Source organism: Calypte anna, chromosome 20 (genome assembly GCF_003957555.1).
Source record: "Calypte anna isolate BGI_N300 chromosome 20, bCalAnn1_v1.p, whole genome shotgun sequence".
Lineage (NCBI taxonomy): Eukaryota > Metazoa > Chordata > Aves > Apodiformes > Trochilidae > Calypte > Calypte anna.
Genome location: NC_044265.1, coordinates 8,796,331 through 8,814,192, shown reverse-complemented (window position 1 = coordinate 8,814,192; position 17,862 = coordinate 8,796,331). Strand labels below are relative to the sequence as shown.

Below are 17,862 nucleotides of genomic sequence, written 5' to 3'. Positions count from 1 at the left end.
ACTGAAGTCAAAGAAGGAGTGACTTCAAAGGAATGATGCAATCTGAGTATTTGAATTCCTGCCCCTCAGTGCTATGCCTTCAAAAGCAGGCAGGATTGCTCAGCCCTTCCCATGCTCTTTCTGATGCTAGGAATACACTGCCAAGCAAAGGAGCTATTAACTTCAGATGGAAACTGGCTGACTAAAGTGGAAAAATTTCTCCTGACTTTCCTGGGTTTCACTGTTCAGTTGTGGTTCAAGAATACTTTCATGCAGAGAGGAAAACTGAACCCAGCAGCTCTCCTGCGTGATGACCCAAAGCCCTGGACCAGCCTAGCAAGGGATGTGAGGAGGGAGGTTAGACTTCACCACCTCCCAGCTGAACAGAAAAGCAAGTAAAAGTTAGATTTTTTCATTATACATGAAATACAGATTATTCAATGCAAGAAACAAACATTTGAATTTAGAAACAACCATTCGTATTTCAGTCCTAAGTCAGTTTACCCCATCCCTCAATACTTCTGTTTAACAACTAAAAAGGATCTGAAAATAGCCAAATACTTAGAAATTGCAGGGGGAAGGCTATTTTAAATATCTGGGGGCAAAGGGGTTAAAACTGGCTATTTTTAAAAACTTAAGTATGTGTCTTCCACTACACCATGGCAAAGCAAGCCTTTCCTACTTTAGGACCAAACAATCCTACCCTTTATTTGCTTGCAATTTAAAAGGAATATAGAGAAGTCAGAGACAGTAAAAATCTCATCTAGCAATTTTTTCCTTTGCAAACAAGAAGGGAGCCTTCAGGGAAAACTGCCCTATTTTATTCTTGTCTCGAGTTTTCCTGCTCTCTGCCCTGAAACAAAGAATTCCAATGAGCTGCATTTACAGGGACACTTAACTTGCTGTCAAAAAGCCCAAACTTTGCTTTTTTAAAAGCAATAGCTGTACTATCATGCAGCTTGGAATGATTACAAGGAAGCCTGGGCTACTGCCAGGAACTTGCTGTTTGTGACTCTGATAGCTTCTACAGACACCCTAGTAAAGGCACAGCACAATAGCACATTTCTCACAGAGTATTTTTTTTTTTTTTAGAAAAAAAAAGTGTTGTCACTTTATCCAAAACAGATAGATAGCTTAGCAACTGAAGTACCTCAGTTGCACACAGAAAATTAATTGTTTTTGCGTAACTTTGCCAAGGAGTCTCCAGCAGTCTGGAGCTACAGGTACAAGATCCCTTCCACACAGGGAATTAGGCAGGTAGTGTGGGATCTTTGTTCCTGTATTAAAATTAAAAAAAAAAAGCAAAAGCATTAACATGTCATTGTTGATTCAAAAGGTGATGAAGTACCCTGCAAAAGAATTCCCAGCCAGAATGAAATCTGTGAAGAGACTGGACCTAGAATCTTGCTCTGCATCTATAAAAATGAAAGACTGCCAACAGGCAGACCACAGCTCATTCATTTAACCATATTCACTCCTCAGACATGTCTGAAGTAGTAGATACCCATCAGGCAGCTGTTTCTCCATGAAAAACTGGAGGACTGCTTTCTAGTAAAGAGGTCCAGGTATCAGCAAATATGATGATGCCTTATGTGCCATTTTGGATAGGGCTGTGTGGCTCTAGTGAAGACTCAACAATCTTTCCATGACTTCACCAAACAGAATTACTTATTTTGAATATATTTCTTCCATAAGGTTGTGACCTCTCTCTATTTTTTCAGCCCATGTTTGTCCCTTGCCCATTTCAACCCTACACTAGAAGCTGTGTTCAGCTGTATTTCATATGGAAAAAACCCCAATGTATATATTAAAAAAACTACAAGTAGGTGGATTACTAGGAAGAACCAGATAGCTGTAAACATATTTAACTTGTACTGAAATGCCTTTAGCAGGACTTAAATGGTGCATGGAAATGTAGACTAGCTCACTGGTTTTGTAAAATCAGCAGTAAAGTTGCCCCCATGTTGCCATCAAAGATATTGCTGCACTTGGCAACAAGACAGTTTCACTCTCCCAGAACACCCATTTAATGTCAGTGTGTTATGAGTAAGCGATATTGCATTATTCATTGTGATCAGGTTATAATGACTACATAAATCAAAGTTGGTTTACATCAAGCTATCTTCTCCGGGGGACTAAAGAAAATAACCTAGATGTCTCCTTCCCCTGAGAAACACATTTGTGGAGAGATGAACCTCACTCCTTCCTCTCATTCAGTACACATCTTCAGAAACAATATTTTACAGTAAGAAATCATGCACAGCTGCTAATAGGGAATGAAGCTGTAATCTTGTCTCTGTGCTTGTTCAGAATTAACAATATTGCTCAGTATTGCAAAGTTTTTCATCAAGTTACAAAATCCTGCTTTGGCACTGGCCAGAACTTGCTAAAACGCTAGTGCACAAAAAATGCTTGGCAGATCTTTATGAATCTATACACCTTCTTTTACTGCTATGCTTACCAATGCAAGTCACAACAGATGCCTACTGCTCTAAAATATATGGCATTTTAATCACTTTCCTCTTCAAAATCTCTTTTTACCTCTTCCCTTGCAATTGGAACTGTATCAACCAGAAGTGAGATTTTTGTTAATGGTTCAGGCTCACAACTCAAAGCCATTCCTCCAGCCTTGGTTCAAAACACCAAATAGCTGGATTTGAGCCTACAGATATGGTAAAATGGCTCACCCAAGATTACCCAACAACTTAGTAATGAAGCCTTTATTTTATCTTGTGCCTACAGGATGCTCTGTTACAATGGATGGTGACTGGAAAACACAAGGACCATTTTACAGGTTTTGTTGTAACTGGTATGTATCACTCATTGGTTCAGACAAAGCAAAAAAATGCTTAACAAAAATGATGCCACTGGTCACCCCTGGCAGGCTGCAAAATGGAATGGGCTCATTGAAAGGCTTTGCTGATGCATTCCAGATTGGTGTAAGATTACTATTAAAAGGGACATCTAGGAACTTGTTAAAGCCCGCTACAGAGAATCACTGCAACTGTCAATAAAGTAGCTTAGAAGCAATGTACCCCTTCACATTTTTTTATGTACTCAGCAGCTGGAAGTCTTGAGTTCAGAGGCATGTTAATTACAGATGATGAAGCACCAGTGAAGTATCTCTGACATGTTATCTTTTGAGGGCTTTGGATAATCTATGGTCCAGTCCAGCCAGGCCAGAGAAGCCACCAGACTTGGAAGGACACCTGAAACATCTTTCTGGACCTCAAAGGGCAGGGAAAGGGCTCTGGAAACACAGGATACCCAGGAGGTTGACACCTGGAACAGAGATAGATGCTAATGCAAAATGCTAATACAAAAAAGATAGGACTGGGATTTAGGATTTGCTTATCCAACATGATTATCATAAGAGTTCTGCAAAGGAGTCATTTCTTTCCCTTCTCTGCTCTGTGCCTTGAATTTGCATTGGCAGATGCTCCTTACACACAACTCACAGAAGACTTTTTGATAAACTAAAGTGTAAATAAATTACACTGTGTAATGGGCTGCACAGGAGATGTATGGGATAAGCAGTCATGCTGTCTGATGTGATGAAGAGCAATACAGAACTTGAAGTAATTTTTTTTAGTTTCTTGAGTGACTTTCTTCTATTCATTTTAGGACCTAAAAGACATTACAAGCAAGACTTCAACTTCCAGTCTACTCTCCATACAAAAAAGATGAGTTGGATGCAGTCTCATTAGAAAGAAATTACTACTCAAAAAAGCCTTCTACTTGCAGGCCCCTGTTTATTGACTTACAGGCTTCAAAGTATAGGGTTTGTTGTTTTGTTTTTTTCTAAATCATATACAGAAAAGGTTATTCTTGTTTATGCTAGACCATTAGAGTGCCTCCAAGTACCAAGAGGCATTTACAGGAGAAACCTTCTTGCTAGTGATAGTTTAAAAAAGGTCAGTCTGCATCTAAGTTTCTGATTTGGCTCCTTGAACATCTACTAAGCTTTATATATGGGTAAAGTTAATTCTAGGCATGGAACTGGACAGGAGAAAAATCAGCCTAGTACCCTAGCTATTAAAGGAAGAAAAAACAGTAAAGGCTTCAATATAGGCTCTGAAGTGAGTTTGTGCAGAGAGCTCATGCTGGCTGAGCTCTCCAGAGTGCAGCTGAATGTGCTGTCCTGCTGGGTCTGGCCATTACTGTGGTCCAGTGAATTAACACTGTTTAATCCTTTCTGTGAAAGGACTTTAGCACTTTTAAGATTATTTTTTTCTGACCTCTTCTGTGTAGTGCAGTAGATGTAGGTAACTGTTAAATGACATAAAACAACTGCAATGAGTTGCGGTTTGGAATTATTCTTTTTTGTCACTATTTGACTTGGTTACTTTAATTACATGGGCTATAGGGGGAAAATACCATTATGCAGCTCATTAACAGTTCATGGAGCTCACAAATTAGTACATGAGAGGCGAAGAGGCTGCAGAGCACACATGCACTAACCTTTGGTAACAGCCACTCAAAGCTTTAAGAAGAACACAAGTTCACTTGCTAAAGCCATGGTCAGAGGATGCTCTCCTGCACCCAGACATCAGAAGGCACAGATGGGACTTGATCCACATTTGAAGATGAACTGTACTTGCTCAGAAACTCCCAGCAACAGGCGTTGTTTCAGCCCCCAGAGCATATAACCATTTGAAAGAGATGGACTTGTAATTTTAAGCCTACACTTAATGAGACACAGCAAGGCAGAAAGTGCACGGGTCAGGCCTCAGTCTCAGCAGAAGAGGAGCTTCTTCAGGCTGCCAGCAGCCAACGCCAGACACGGGAGAAGAGTTTTAGTTTGAGAGCCTTCAGCATAGGGCTCCAACACTTCAGTTGTACCTGTTGCCACTTGCCCACCTGTTAAATTCAGTTAATGATCTTTGTTACGTGCTGCTTTGAGAGCCAAGGATGACAAATGCCCTGCAAGCCCATAACTAACAGATGGGTATGACTGCCCATTTCTGGCCTGCTGTCACTCTGCCATTCACCAGTTAATTTAACTGCAAGCTTCAGAAAGCATCATGGGTTTCCTGTAACAAATACATTACCTCCCATCCCTCCAGACAACCCTCCAGACCTCAAGTAAGTTTCAAGGTTAGTTCACTGTACTGTCCCAACACAAGGTAAACTCATCTTCTTCCACATTTTTCTTTCAATCCTGACATCAAAGCTATACAGTGAGCTACGGGTCATTCCCCCAGCCTCTCCGGAGCTCAAATCAGTTTTAAGATCAAAATGAATCAGCATGAAAGAGCAAATAACATTGCCAAGTGAGTCACTGCAAGCTGGACTTGACCTAAATATAGTACTTTGTTAAAAGTGACAGAATTACAGCCCATTAAAACACAGTAACAAGCACTTCAGCCATTGCCTTACAAGATTGCAGCAAACAATTGAAGTAATTTACTTGGACTGCTGGATGGGCTGGTGCTCAGTTCAAAGCTGCAGCAGGGTAAATGCACTTCCCTTTTCAAGCAAGTTGGTGCACTGGCTTCAGCATGCTAACCTTCAGTGCATCCTAAATTTCCAAAGGAACAGGGGCAAAAACATCCAAGTTGGAGCAGAAAGCCCATGGGTCCTGTAATCAGTAAGTGAACCCCATCCTGGGTCCACACTTGTGCCCCTGCACATCAGCACTCCATGGCTCTGCTAGAACCTTGAAGCTACCAATGAGATAAAACATGGCACCAGTCTGCCCAATATTTTAAAACAAAAATTTTGTCAGTTTTCTAGTAAAGGTGCAACTGAGGCTGGGAGGAAGGTTTTTTGTTTGTTGGATTATTTTTTGTTTTGGGAAGGATGGAATAATACTGACTTAAAGAAACACAGCTTAAAATAAGGATTCCAGAGCCATTATTTCCCTGGTAGACTTCAGATTTCCACCATCTCTTGCAGTCCTCTTGCATTTGTCTAGGCAAAGCTTCACATTAGTTCAATTGGACAAATCCAACAAATTACTATCTCATGTCCCCATTGTGTAATACTAACTAAAGAGTTGAGTTCATTCACATTTAGGTAGACTGCATCCTCAACAAAGTATGAGTGCTGCATAAAAATGGTCTGCAAAAGCTTAGCAGAATACAGCCTTAACTTACAATACTTCATTTCCCAGAGAATAGGCACTTGTATTTTACCATAAACACTGTGCCAAGAGTGCAGTGCTCAACAGCAGTTAATTCAGGACAATCAGTTAACATCCCCCTCACTGCTGGGGAGACATTAGTGAGAGCATTAAGTGGAATTTTTCCTTTGCTGACCACAGGACATTGATAGCTCCCCAGATAAACATCACTCTGTAAGAAAAAGGACAACTTAATCTTCACCATTAATGCTACTGGGAAGAAACACCCCTGATTTCACAGTTTTGCTATTTCGAATTGGAACCAGTTACATTATTTTCAGTAAAGGGAGAAAAAAAACACTTCTCGTTCCAATAGCTTGAACTTTCACTGGTATTTCTAATAGCACTTGATGAAATTAGACAAGAAGATAACAGAACAGGCCATCAACTTCCATAGTATACTTAAAATCACACAAACATCAAATTAATGTGTCTGTCTCAGGTCCAGACCTTATATCTCTTACATTCTTTCAAGCGTTTCCACCAACAATGCAAAACCTTCCTTCATCACTGATCTAACTTCAAGATAAAGCCCATATACACCAGCAGGAGAATTACCTTCACACCAGGTAACGAATCAATGATGAAAAGGTATCAAAACCATGAAAAACTAAATTTCACCCATTTATAATTACGTTTTCCTTTCACTGCCTTTGCACTCAGACCCTTCGATAAGTGGGGCAGCTGCTGAAGCCACCTCCAGAAAACTTTCAGACCTTTGTCTAGAAAAGGAAGAGCAAACAGTGAAAATGCAGAACTGGGACCCACAAGTGGCTAAAGACAAGGAGGGAAGAGTTGGAGATAAAAGCAGAAGAAACAGGGTGATGCATTAGTTTTGTCAAAATGGAAACTCCATCCAGCAGGCAGATAAGAACCACTTGTTCCCATTAACAAACTTCCAAAGAAGAACATGGAAGGTAATTTACCAGGAAACATTGGCTGAAAAGCACAAGAAAAGCAGTTCCTGCTCCTTAAAAGTGTCACCATCAAACCAGGAATTTCATACTCAAATCATGATCTGCATAATCTCCCACCTTATACCTCTTGGAAAAAAACTGGAACAGTTCTGGGCTTTTTTGGGATTTTGATGGAGGCTTTCAGAATCAAAATATATATTATTCTCTTTTGTTTCTCTGCACATAATCCTTAAAATCAGATTTGCCTATTTTTAAGATACACAAAGCTCCAGATTTCCCATCTCAGTTTAGAATCATAGCTTGGCCTCTGTATGAATGCTGCCCCAAAATCAAAGTCAATAGGAAAAGCATTGTGATGAGAAGTAGGGTGCCATGGGAAAGATATCAGACAGATATCAGAAAGATATTCTCCATCATATTTTCACAAGGCAGAAATTAAAATACCTTAGGCAACAAAATCTAATTCCACCATGTGAGTTGCAAAATTTCATTTTAACTCATCCTGAATACAATGCTAAGCACCCTGATCCTCTAACACAAAGATCACACAAAATGAACAGCTCCCAGAGACAAACAGTCCTTATTTTTTCTCCTCCTTTGCTACGAGGATCTTTGCTTCAATTTCAGAGGTAACCTGGCATCAAGGCACCCACTGGCTTGGAAAATCCATTAACTTTGTGCCAGAGAATAACCAAGGGGGACTTGCTCCTGGGCTGGCAGACCCAATGCCAGCAGCCAGATGGGGCTGCGTTAGGTTTTAAATGACATTTCCTGGTATCCCTTCCCTTACCAGATCAAGAACAAAAACTCAAACTTTCTAAGCAACATCCTGGATCCTATCCCTACTGCCACTGACAAGTTCCAAGCAGTAATATACCTTAATATCTGTGAAGATGTTTCAAGACCTTATCTAACAGTTTACTAAAAATATGAATATTCAATAGACTTAATATCATGCAGGTTGAAGTCGGCACACAAGAAATCTGTTTATTTCTTCTGTCTCAATGCTTCCAGTTTAAAAGGAGCTGTATAGGTGAACACAGGAGTTTTATTAATAAAGCTGTTTCAAGTGTAGATAGAGACAGACAACTTTTCCCTCTCCTTCCCCACCCCCAGCCTTACATCATTCTTGTTTCTAGTTTTCACAGTTCATACTCTAAAATTCTCATATTAAATTTCTGGCACTCTTATTCAAGCACCAATCTTGTTAACCATATGGTTCCAGTCCTGCAGATTGTCTCTCCCCCATTTTACCTCTCCTCCTACAGGGTTTCACAGAAACAGCATATGCAAAACTTGTAAAAGTACATGTCATGTTCTATGTTCAACACTGATCTTCTCAATGAAGTTTTTACAAAAGTCAGTTTAATTAAAAATCAAGAACAGAAAATCTTTCACCTCTTTACAGCTTTTGGAATCAAAATATTCCACTTAAGTTAAAAAAAAAAAAAAAAACGGACAAGTCCAAACCTTTATGCACAAGTTTTTCCAAACTTCCAAGCATGAATCAGATTACCCATCTAGACCCAAAGCATGCACATGCAATAATGTTATGTTGAATAAGGAACAGTCTACAGCACAAAATTGCTGCATTTTCCTACTTAAATCTAACGTATACCCACTGTTCATCATGCAAGTTCCCATGCAATACCCAAATAACAAAGAGATTAACATCCTCCTAATTTTAGGTGAAGCTTTCACTTATTTCCTAAATATAAAAAAACATCTAACTTTACCTAACATTGCAAGTAAAACATGAATTAGGTCCAGAAACCTAAGAATTATTTTCCATTAAGCTTTTAAGTCATTCCAGAAATATGGAAATACTGCAGTCATTACTCCATGTTTCCAAACTGTGAAGATGTCAGCTCTCTCCTCAGCCACAAACTGAAGAGGAAACTACAACAAATTCCTCAAATTCCTTTTCTGGAGCCACTGAGGAGAGCCCAGGTTCTGCACTGGAGGACACCACTTACACCACATTCCTTCACACTCATAGGATTAGAAGTTTTTGAGCTAGACAGAACTATCACACAAAGAAAAGGGAATCTCCCAGATCTAGTTTCTGTCCTTACCAAGGTTAATGCTAAAGAGAGAACAAGTCCATTCTTATCCAGCAGTCACATCTCTCAGAAGAGACCCTACTAATTTTTACTTCCCCATTTTCACTACAGTCAAAACTTTACTGAATTTGGTTAAGCTGGTTCAGACCACTATTAAACAGTGTCCTAAGCAAAAGCACCCACCCTAACTTTTTTGACTATAGGTTGGTGTGACCCTTATATTAATGAGATCAGTGATACCAATATAGTTGCTTCCAAAAGTGCAACTTCTGATTTTAATCCTTCCCATCACTCCAAGAAGTCAGATCCTACTTATCAGTCACACTTCCAACACTATTCAGCACTTGTAATGAGAAATCACTTAATCATGGCCAAGCTGCTATGGAGAGCAACAAGAAAAGAAAAGAAATCAAACTATGCTGCCCCATCAGTCAGGGCAAGAGCACAGAAGCAGCACTGAACCCCCCAAAACCACATTCCCTCCAGCACAGCCAGGAAAGTGTTCCAAAAAATGAATGGTTGGAAAGAAGAGGTCTGGGCTCAACTTGGTTCAGCTACAGCTCACTAAGCAACCTTTTTGGCACAGGTATAGGCAAGAGTTCCTCCATCTTCAACAAAGGTGGCTGCCGTGACTGAAACCCTGGAGGACACTGGCTGATCCCTGTGTCCTTAGGAAACTCCCATGGACAAACACAAGTGACATCAGACTTGCACTTTGGGGATTCAGTTGCTAAAACCCCACTAAACCCTCACGTTGGGTGCTCAGATCTTTTTCTTGGATCCAGCCCACATTTCTGTAGAGGACCCACTCCAATAGACATGAGGCTGATCATTCCTTGCATAACAAGGAGGTGCCTCCAAGAGATGGGGTTACACACAACCCCAGGAGCAGGCTCTGCAGACTGGGGACTTAATTGGAAGTGTTGTGAAACAGATCCCTCTGCAGCACAGCTCTGTGCCACGCCTCCAAAGTGCAAAGTGGAAGATACCTCAGGAGACAGGATTCTGCAAAAATATGTTAGCAGCATTTCCTTTGCCAGACAGAGGTACAAGAAACAGATTGCTAGGTAAAAAAACCCTCCACTTTACTCCTCTCTCCCTCTCCATTAATTTTATTCTCTGACAAACAGATACAGAAGTCTCTGAAGAGACCTGCATTTTTAGGAAGAGAGCCTTTAGCTGTTAGCACAGCTCAAATAAAGTCAATGGATCTTCCCAAATGAGTGGTTTTAATGGCCTATAATAATGTGATAGCAACACAAACTTGTGGAGCAGACTCCAAGACTTCCAAATCCAGAAAATTGCTTTATAAAGTCATGGCAATTATAAAATAAATCAGGTTGCTTGTTAATAATGTCCAATTTTGAGAGCTGTACATGTTATTTTTAGTGTTCAGGTTGTTTTTCTGGGTTATAAACATCCAGGGTATCCAGTTAGCAATAATATATGTTCTAGAAAGATAAATACATTGTGAGGTTTTCCTAACAAACAACAAACTGCCAGGACTATTTGTTTTAAGTACTGTGTCATGCAGAAGCAGTAATCTATGTATATTAATTCGGCAGCATGTGCTGTCCTACATTGTTCTAATTTTAATAACCCTGCCTTTTATAAAGGAGAAAAATTAATCCTCTTTTAAAATACAGGTCACCTTAATTTTCATACGCAAATTATTTCACCATTTCCTATTCTGCTTTTATATATATATGATCTTGAGTGTTTTCTTGAATTCTTTGGGAAGAAAACATGTTTAAGCTTAGGAAGGCTACTTCTACATCTGTGAGAGCCAAAGTTGTTTTACAGCTCCAATTCTTGTATCTTTACTTTGAAATTAAGAGACAAACATCCTGAATAGCCAGGGAACAACTATAGTTTAATGTTAGAGAGACGTTTGTCAAGCAAAAGGTGTGATGTGAAAGCATCATTATAAGGCATTTCTTTGCTGTATAATGAAAGACATAAGTATGTAAACAACTGAACAGTCAGTTTTTTTAACCTGGACTTATATCACATCATGGGATACACTTCTCATCTCAAATGTCTTCTCAAATGAAGACATTTTAAGAGTTTTATTACTAAGACAGGTACAGAGTCCTTCAGCACTGGAAAGTTTCTGACAAGACGGAAGAGCACATGAGAGCACAAACTACTGTAGATGGCTCCACATCTATTTTTAAGCCTTAAAAATTTAAAAGATGCTGTCCATCCTTGCTGTTGGATTTTTCCTGGAAGATTGCTCAGTAACAGTCTCCTCATATTGCATCCACAGAGCTTTGCCACCTTGTCCTACAGTAGGTCAAAACATCATGGAATGAAGTACACAGAATGAAGCTAATCTTTTGATAGAACTATAACATTAATCAGTTTAAAAGTGATGCTATCTGAGGAATGGGGATATAAAGGAAATGCCTGCACACAAGACAGAGGTGTTCATAGTAGACAAAGTTTGGGGGAAAAGTACAGTAATATTTGTATCATCTTAAGGTATGCTCAGACAGGTATTCTGCCCTCCCTGGAAAGCAGTGCAAAAGTCCCCACAGCCAAACCCTGGGTGGGGAAGATACTCCCCACTCCAAGCAAGCCAGAGAGAATGTTTCTGGAAGTCAATGTTTTCTAGTCAATCAACTACTGTGCAGAGCCAAACCAAGAGACTCCACAAGGCTTGCACAGCTGTGTGCATATGTACAAGTCCTTAACAGAGACATTCTCTGCTTGAAAGCACAAGAATTGGCCTTTTTGTTAAGGAAAAGAAACATCTCCACAATATATTTCCCCTCAGAAAGGTCACATCTGTGTCAGAGAGCAGGACATGACTTGAAAATCAGAAGCACAAAAGAAGCACCTTTTTAGGTACAGCTGCTGCTAAATTACTCCCGTTTCATATATAAGATACAAAGCACTTAATCAGATGAAAGGTGGCTGCAAGCAAAAGCACTCAGGGCAACAGAATATCTTCTTCCCAAAACACAGGCCCAGTGGTCACTGGTGGAAGCACTGCTTCCAGGGCAAAGTGGGTTGGTTTGTTTTGAGGAACTCTGGCAGGTTGTGCTTTTACACTGCCAGCAGTTTTCAGGCACACAACCTCCTCTGTGTCACTGCTAATGACAGAACAGAAGGAGACCACTGGCTGCAGGAATTCTTTATCTCCCTGTAAGGATGGAAAGAATCGGGAAGAGTGCAGTTTCTCCTGAATATATTTGGCTCTGCAGAAGACACATGTGATACAAATGTTGCTATGGAAACTATTCTATTAAATAGTATTAAATTAAATTTACATATTTAAAGTGCACAAAAACAGAACAGGTACAAAACTAATTAGCCTAAATTCAACCTTGAAATTATGAAGTAGTGTCTATCAGAACTGACATTTTTCTTCTAAAAGAGGTTTGGGGTTGAGCAAGCCACATCCCTTTCTCTTCCCAAATTTAGCACCTGCACCCCGGTTATTCACAAAAGTCATTTCTTCAGATAATTTATAGACACAAGCTCTGCTCCTAGTTCCCTTGGTGATGGAATTACCATGGCATTACAGAGAAAAACCCAAAAGCTGAATTCAGTCTGAAAAGACAATGCACTGATTACAGCTGTGCCACCATAATATTGGAATGTATTTTATTAACTCCCACTGACATCTCACCACACACACAGTTCTGAAATCTCCACCAAACAGAAGTCCTACATGCAGCAGGAGTAGGCTTGTCCTTAATGGTTTCAGGGCACAGGAAAGTTCTCTTAAAGGTATTTTAAGGTCTAAAGTATTTTTTTTCCCTTCTCACCTCCAGTTCCTGGATGGCCAACAGCCCTCCCCAACACAGCTACCAGAAAGCAAGCTGTTTGCAGAGTTTCTTCCCCATGGAGGAACCCAAATTCCACCAGCCACTGAGGAAGACTGAGTTCAAGCTCTTCCTAAAGCCAAGCAGCAGCCCCAGGTGCTCAGCCAGCTTCAGCACCAGCCCTGCACATCCACACCTGCAGCAAGGAGGAAAACCCCAAGGAGAAGGGCCACATTTCACCTGTGGCTGCATACAGCAGTGGGTGCCACAAGCATCAGAGGCTTGTCCTGCCTTTAAAGGACTCAGGTTAATCACAGTTACCTGTTTCTACCTGGGTGCTGAAAATCAGAGCACTGGGCTTAAGTAGCTTACAGAAATGCAAGTTCTAGGAAGAAATCTGCAGCCACATTACAAGAGCCTGCTCTTAAGGAATGGGGCCAATACTCTAAACTGGAAACTACAAGGAGCAACACAGCTGATGAAGCTCCTTATTGCCAAGCAGGTGGGACAAGGAGATTTGAAGAGGTCACCACCTCTCCCACACAGCACAGGCCTCCATCACCAGATTTAGAGCAGTTTCAGCCAGATCACAGCAGTTACTGGCTTCTGTCCTAACATTCTCCACAGCACTGGGAAGATGTCTCTGCAGCATGTCCAGAGCCCAGGGCAGCTCATGGCAACTCTGGGCTCTTAATTTTAACAAATCTATAGCCACAGGAACTCTCCGAGACTTCACTTGCACTTCTTCACAAAAGCAGTTTCCATCACTCCTTTCACACCTTCTAGCCCTTCATAATTACATGAACTTTTGGAATTGGAAGGACTGAGATGACATAAACTGTCTTCCCAAAGTAAACCTTTAACGTTTGTTCCATTCTCACAGACTCAGTGTCATTCTCCATTTCTTCCTCTTTTTTTCAATTCAGCTGTCAAATGCACTTCTGAGAGGGCACTGAACACTTCTTCACCACCACCATCACTACCCTTAAAGTGTATTGGAAAGCCTTAATAAAAGAAAGACACAGGTATTAATAGAATTTACACCTCTCTTGGAGCTAGATTATCCTTATTCAAGTGTCCATGTATGGAAAGATGTGTCAACATTTAATCTTACACTTCACTTACAATGGACTAAACTGAATACTAATATGCACTCAATAATGAAAGGCTAGTTATGATACATTTATTCTGCTAGATTTACTACAAGGTCTCTCATAATGACATTATCTCCATTTGTCACAGAATCATGTGGTCCTTAAAGAAAGAAGTACTATGCTTCCAAGTCCAGGTACAAGAAAAATATCCCGCTTTGTTTTACCACTCAACTTCTCCATTCACAGAAAGCTTATACAAACTCTACTGGTTCCTAGTTCAGCATTTCAGAATTGTAATAAAGGTCTGATTTGGGTAGCAAAACTATGGCATTTTTACCCAGTATGTAGAGTGGTATTTGATTTCAGAATGTCCTTTCAATTAAAAGAATACTTGGATATAACCCAGAATCTCATAATGCAATTCGGGACACTTCAAAATGCTTTCTTGTTTCCAAACTAGTCATGGAGACACAAGCTACCAAATGTAGAGAAGTCACTGAACATGGGTACAGCAAGAGAATGAAGCTGTAGTTGTAATGACCCAAGCAAAAGCTTTCAAATGACCACACATACTATAATAAATCCTGATGCAAAACTAAGGCTGTGAACAATTCAGAACTGCCAATCCATCAGTTTTCAGTAACTACAAGAAATTAGTTCTCGCCCTGAGAAACAGACCAATTTAAACATGCTATATAGACAAAGCCTTCCTCCAGTTTGGGTACCCCCAAAGCCATGTAGGTTTTCTAAGGGAAACGGGAGGTGTGGAGCAGGTAAGTGCCATCACTGGAGTGGCCCTGGGAGCCTGCTCAGGGGACCTACTGCCCATCGAGTACCTACAACACACAACAGTAGCAAATAGTCAGCCTTAAAATAAGTTCAAAATTAAATAAGGACCTAGAGGGGGCTTTTATGGATTTTCACTTTGTGCAACTCAAATGAACTTAGAAGCCCTGAAGGTATCACAAGGTCTCTACCTGTCCCACTCAAGACCTTAAAGCCCTAGCATGCAGCAGCCCCCACCCCAGGACCTCTGCAGCTACAGACAGCTCTCAGCTCTGTCCAAAGTTCCCCCCGCACCTCAGTCCCTTACTCCCGAGGGCACAACCACCCCCAGCCCCAGTCCCCGCCTGCCTCCCGGCCACCCCCCTGCGCGCCGCCGGGCAGAGCCCCCCGCGCACCCTTCCGCGGCAGCCCTGTGGCTCCGGCCCAAACTTGGAGGTGGCTGCCCGGCTCCGGGGAGCTCAGCCTGAAGGGCAGAACCGGGAGGTGTAGGCAGCATAGATTTCTTGGCAAGCTGGCAGGCAGCATCCCCATCTCCCATCAGGAGAGAGATGAAAAAAAAAAAAATAAATAAATAGATACACGTGTGTCTATCTATACACAATGAATATACATATTTATGTGCGCATTTAGGGGCCTTTATTCTTCTCCCCCTCCCCCCAGTTTTTTTGTTTCGTGTCTCCCTTGCGGAGACACCCACAGAGCTCAGTTTGCAAAACGACGAGGACAAAGGAGTGGAATGAAAAAAAAGAAAAAGAAAAAAGAAAAAAAGCCGAAAGGCAGGTACCCCTCGGGCGAGCCCAGGAGGGGACCAGCACTCACCCCCAGCCGCCTGCTCCGGATGCGCACGTAGCCCTGCTTCACGATGTCGTTGAAATTGGAAGCCATCCTTCCCCAGCAAAGTTGGCGGCGGCCGGCGCCGCTCAGCCACCCCGCATGGCCGCGCCGCTCCGACCGCGCCCCGCTCCGTTCCGTTCCGCTCCCCTCCGCACCGCACCGCTCCGCTCCGCACCGCCGAGAGCCCCGGACCGGAGAAGGGGAGGGAAAGGAGGGCTGCCGGGGGATGGGAAGGGAAGGGAAGGGCTGCTGGCAGCGCCCGCCCCCCGACACCCCCCCCGCCTCCCCCGCAGCCTGCCCTGCCGCGCCCCGGTCCTGCCATCCCCGGGAGGGCTTGTGGTCCTTACTGCAAAAGTCAGTGTAGAGAAGCAGGATGCTGAGGGTTCACCCGAGCCCAATCCCCCCCCCCACCACCACCAAGGGCTCTTTCGGAGTTGTTCTGCCGGCTGCTGAAATATTTTTCTGCCGCCTCACTCTGTCCCAGGTGCAGTTTCCTGCAGCTGCAGGTGGGACAGCTGAACAGCCAGATCTGCCCTATCGTGCCGGGGAGATGTGGCTCAGACCTGCTTTTTTTTTTTTTTTTTTTTTTTTTTCCCAGTAAAGTGGGTTTCCCAGAAAGTCTTTCAGATGCCTGAAAGTCTGCCAAGTGGCGCAGCTCCAGAAGCTCCTTCTAAACCCTGGTAACCCGAGCTCTTGTCCTGTGGTGCACTTCGTGTCGTGGAAATGTCACACCAGCATATGCTGCATTTTCTAGGCAACTTGTGGTTGCAGTAAGGAAAGATTTTGCCTGGCGCTGGGCCCCGGGGTTGCCTTCTACATCCCCTGAGTTCTCCTTTTCCAAGAATGTGCAAATACTGCCAAGTATGCCAGAGAGCCCAGGTGAGAGGGGCTCCAGTGACTCCGCTTGCACTCCAGGGGTTACCTGTCAGTGGTGCACTATAAATACCATGTCCTGGAAAGAGGGACTGTTCATCTCTTCATAACATCTTTTAATAGCTTTACAAATATAGGCAGTCTGAGGAGGTCAGCCAGATAGAGGACTTTGACTTTGAGAATTATCATGCCATGAAAATTACAGATGGGTGGCAAGGAGGAAGGCAGAATCAATGAGGAGTGTAGAAGTGAGAGCACCACATGCCAGGCAATGTGGCAGCCATGACCATTTTTATTGAGTTGTTCAACGACTATGAAACTCACCTATGATAAAAGTGGCCTCTTTCTGGTTTTAGTATGTCTTTCCTTCATCTTAGGAGCAGGTAGAAATGATGGTAGCTGCTCTGCTGTAACAGCATGGTGCTTTCAGCTCTTGCTTGAGGAGGTGATTGTGCTTTGCAAGGCTTTACAAAATATTAATTGATGGAGTGGATTACAGAGATAGAGTGTAAGACTCTCTAGCTGAAGGGCTAATTCACTTAGGATGAAGGAGACAAGTCTGCAGCCGCTGCCTCAGAGTCTATTATATTAAGCTTCCCTCTCCTTTTCACTGAGCTGTTTTACAGAATGCATAAAATAGAACAGCATTAGCTAGAAACAACAAAAGCTTCCACACCTGTGCACATGCCAGAAACAAGAATATTCTAGATGACTCTGTCCACTAGGCTAATATGAGCCTAAATCAACACAGAAGATGTATATTACAAAGCATGGGTTCCTCACTGCAAAATTGCCAAGTAATGTATTTTTGTTAAATACATTGTACAGACCCAAGAACACTGTTAATACCAGTTTAATAGTACCATTCCTTAGATTTGATTGCTGGTTGAAGGCTACAAAAGTGAAGACACCCAGCCTGCTTCATCTTGTATAGAAGTGTGCATTCAGCACAGAAATGTATTTCACAGTCTCAAGCACCATAAAAATACTAATGCTGGAAGCATCAAGTATATTCTAAACCCAGGAAAAAAAAAAATCAGAGCATGCTTATTTTGGTTTCAAAGACATTTGTAGCAGGAAACAAATTACAGAGCCACTTTAGATGTCTTTTCAACAAGTTTAGACATTTCTTCTAATCCCTTCCAGTACCTGTAAACACATACTGCTGATTTCATTAGCCACTAGCATATTCTTGCAGGTAAACACATTCCTAAGAGCTTTGCTAAGTAAAGGTGGATTTAAGCCTGTGCTTATTCTTTGATGAATTAGGATATTAGTGTCCACTTATGGTTTTGCTTTGAACAACATAAATCCCTTACACATGCTATGGTTCAAAGAGAAAATACATTTTAATTCCCCTGTGTGAAATATGTTCCAAGAATATTCCCGAAAAGCTCATTATTCAGGTTTTCAACCCTA

The 17,862-nt window shown here is 41.8% G+C and overlaps 1 protein-coding gene across 6 annotated transcripts in view; it reads right to left on the bottom strand.

Moving 5' to 3' along the window:
* Nucleotides 1-15,842, bottom strand: part of DOK5 (docking protein 5) — a 39,717-nt gene extending 23,875 nt beyond the window's left edge. For 5 of the 6 annotated variants that reach the window (XM_030462966.1, XM_030462969.1, XM_030462968.1 and 2 more), the window contains exon 1: nucleotides 15,556-15,707. In XM_030462966.1, coding sequence (XP_030318826.1) covers nucleotides 15,556-15,621 — 66 coding nt within the window. In that variant the 5' untranslated portion in view covers nucleotides 15,622-15,707. Of the gene's footprint in view, nucleotides 1-15,555 lie in introns of all 6 variants that reach the window. The other variant, XM_008497849.2, reaches the window with a different exon arrangement.
* Nucleotides 15,843-17,862: the final 2,020 nt, after the last annotated feature.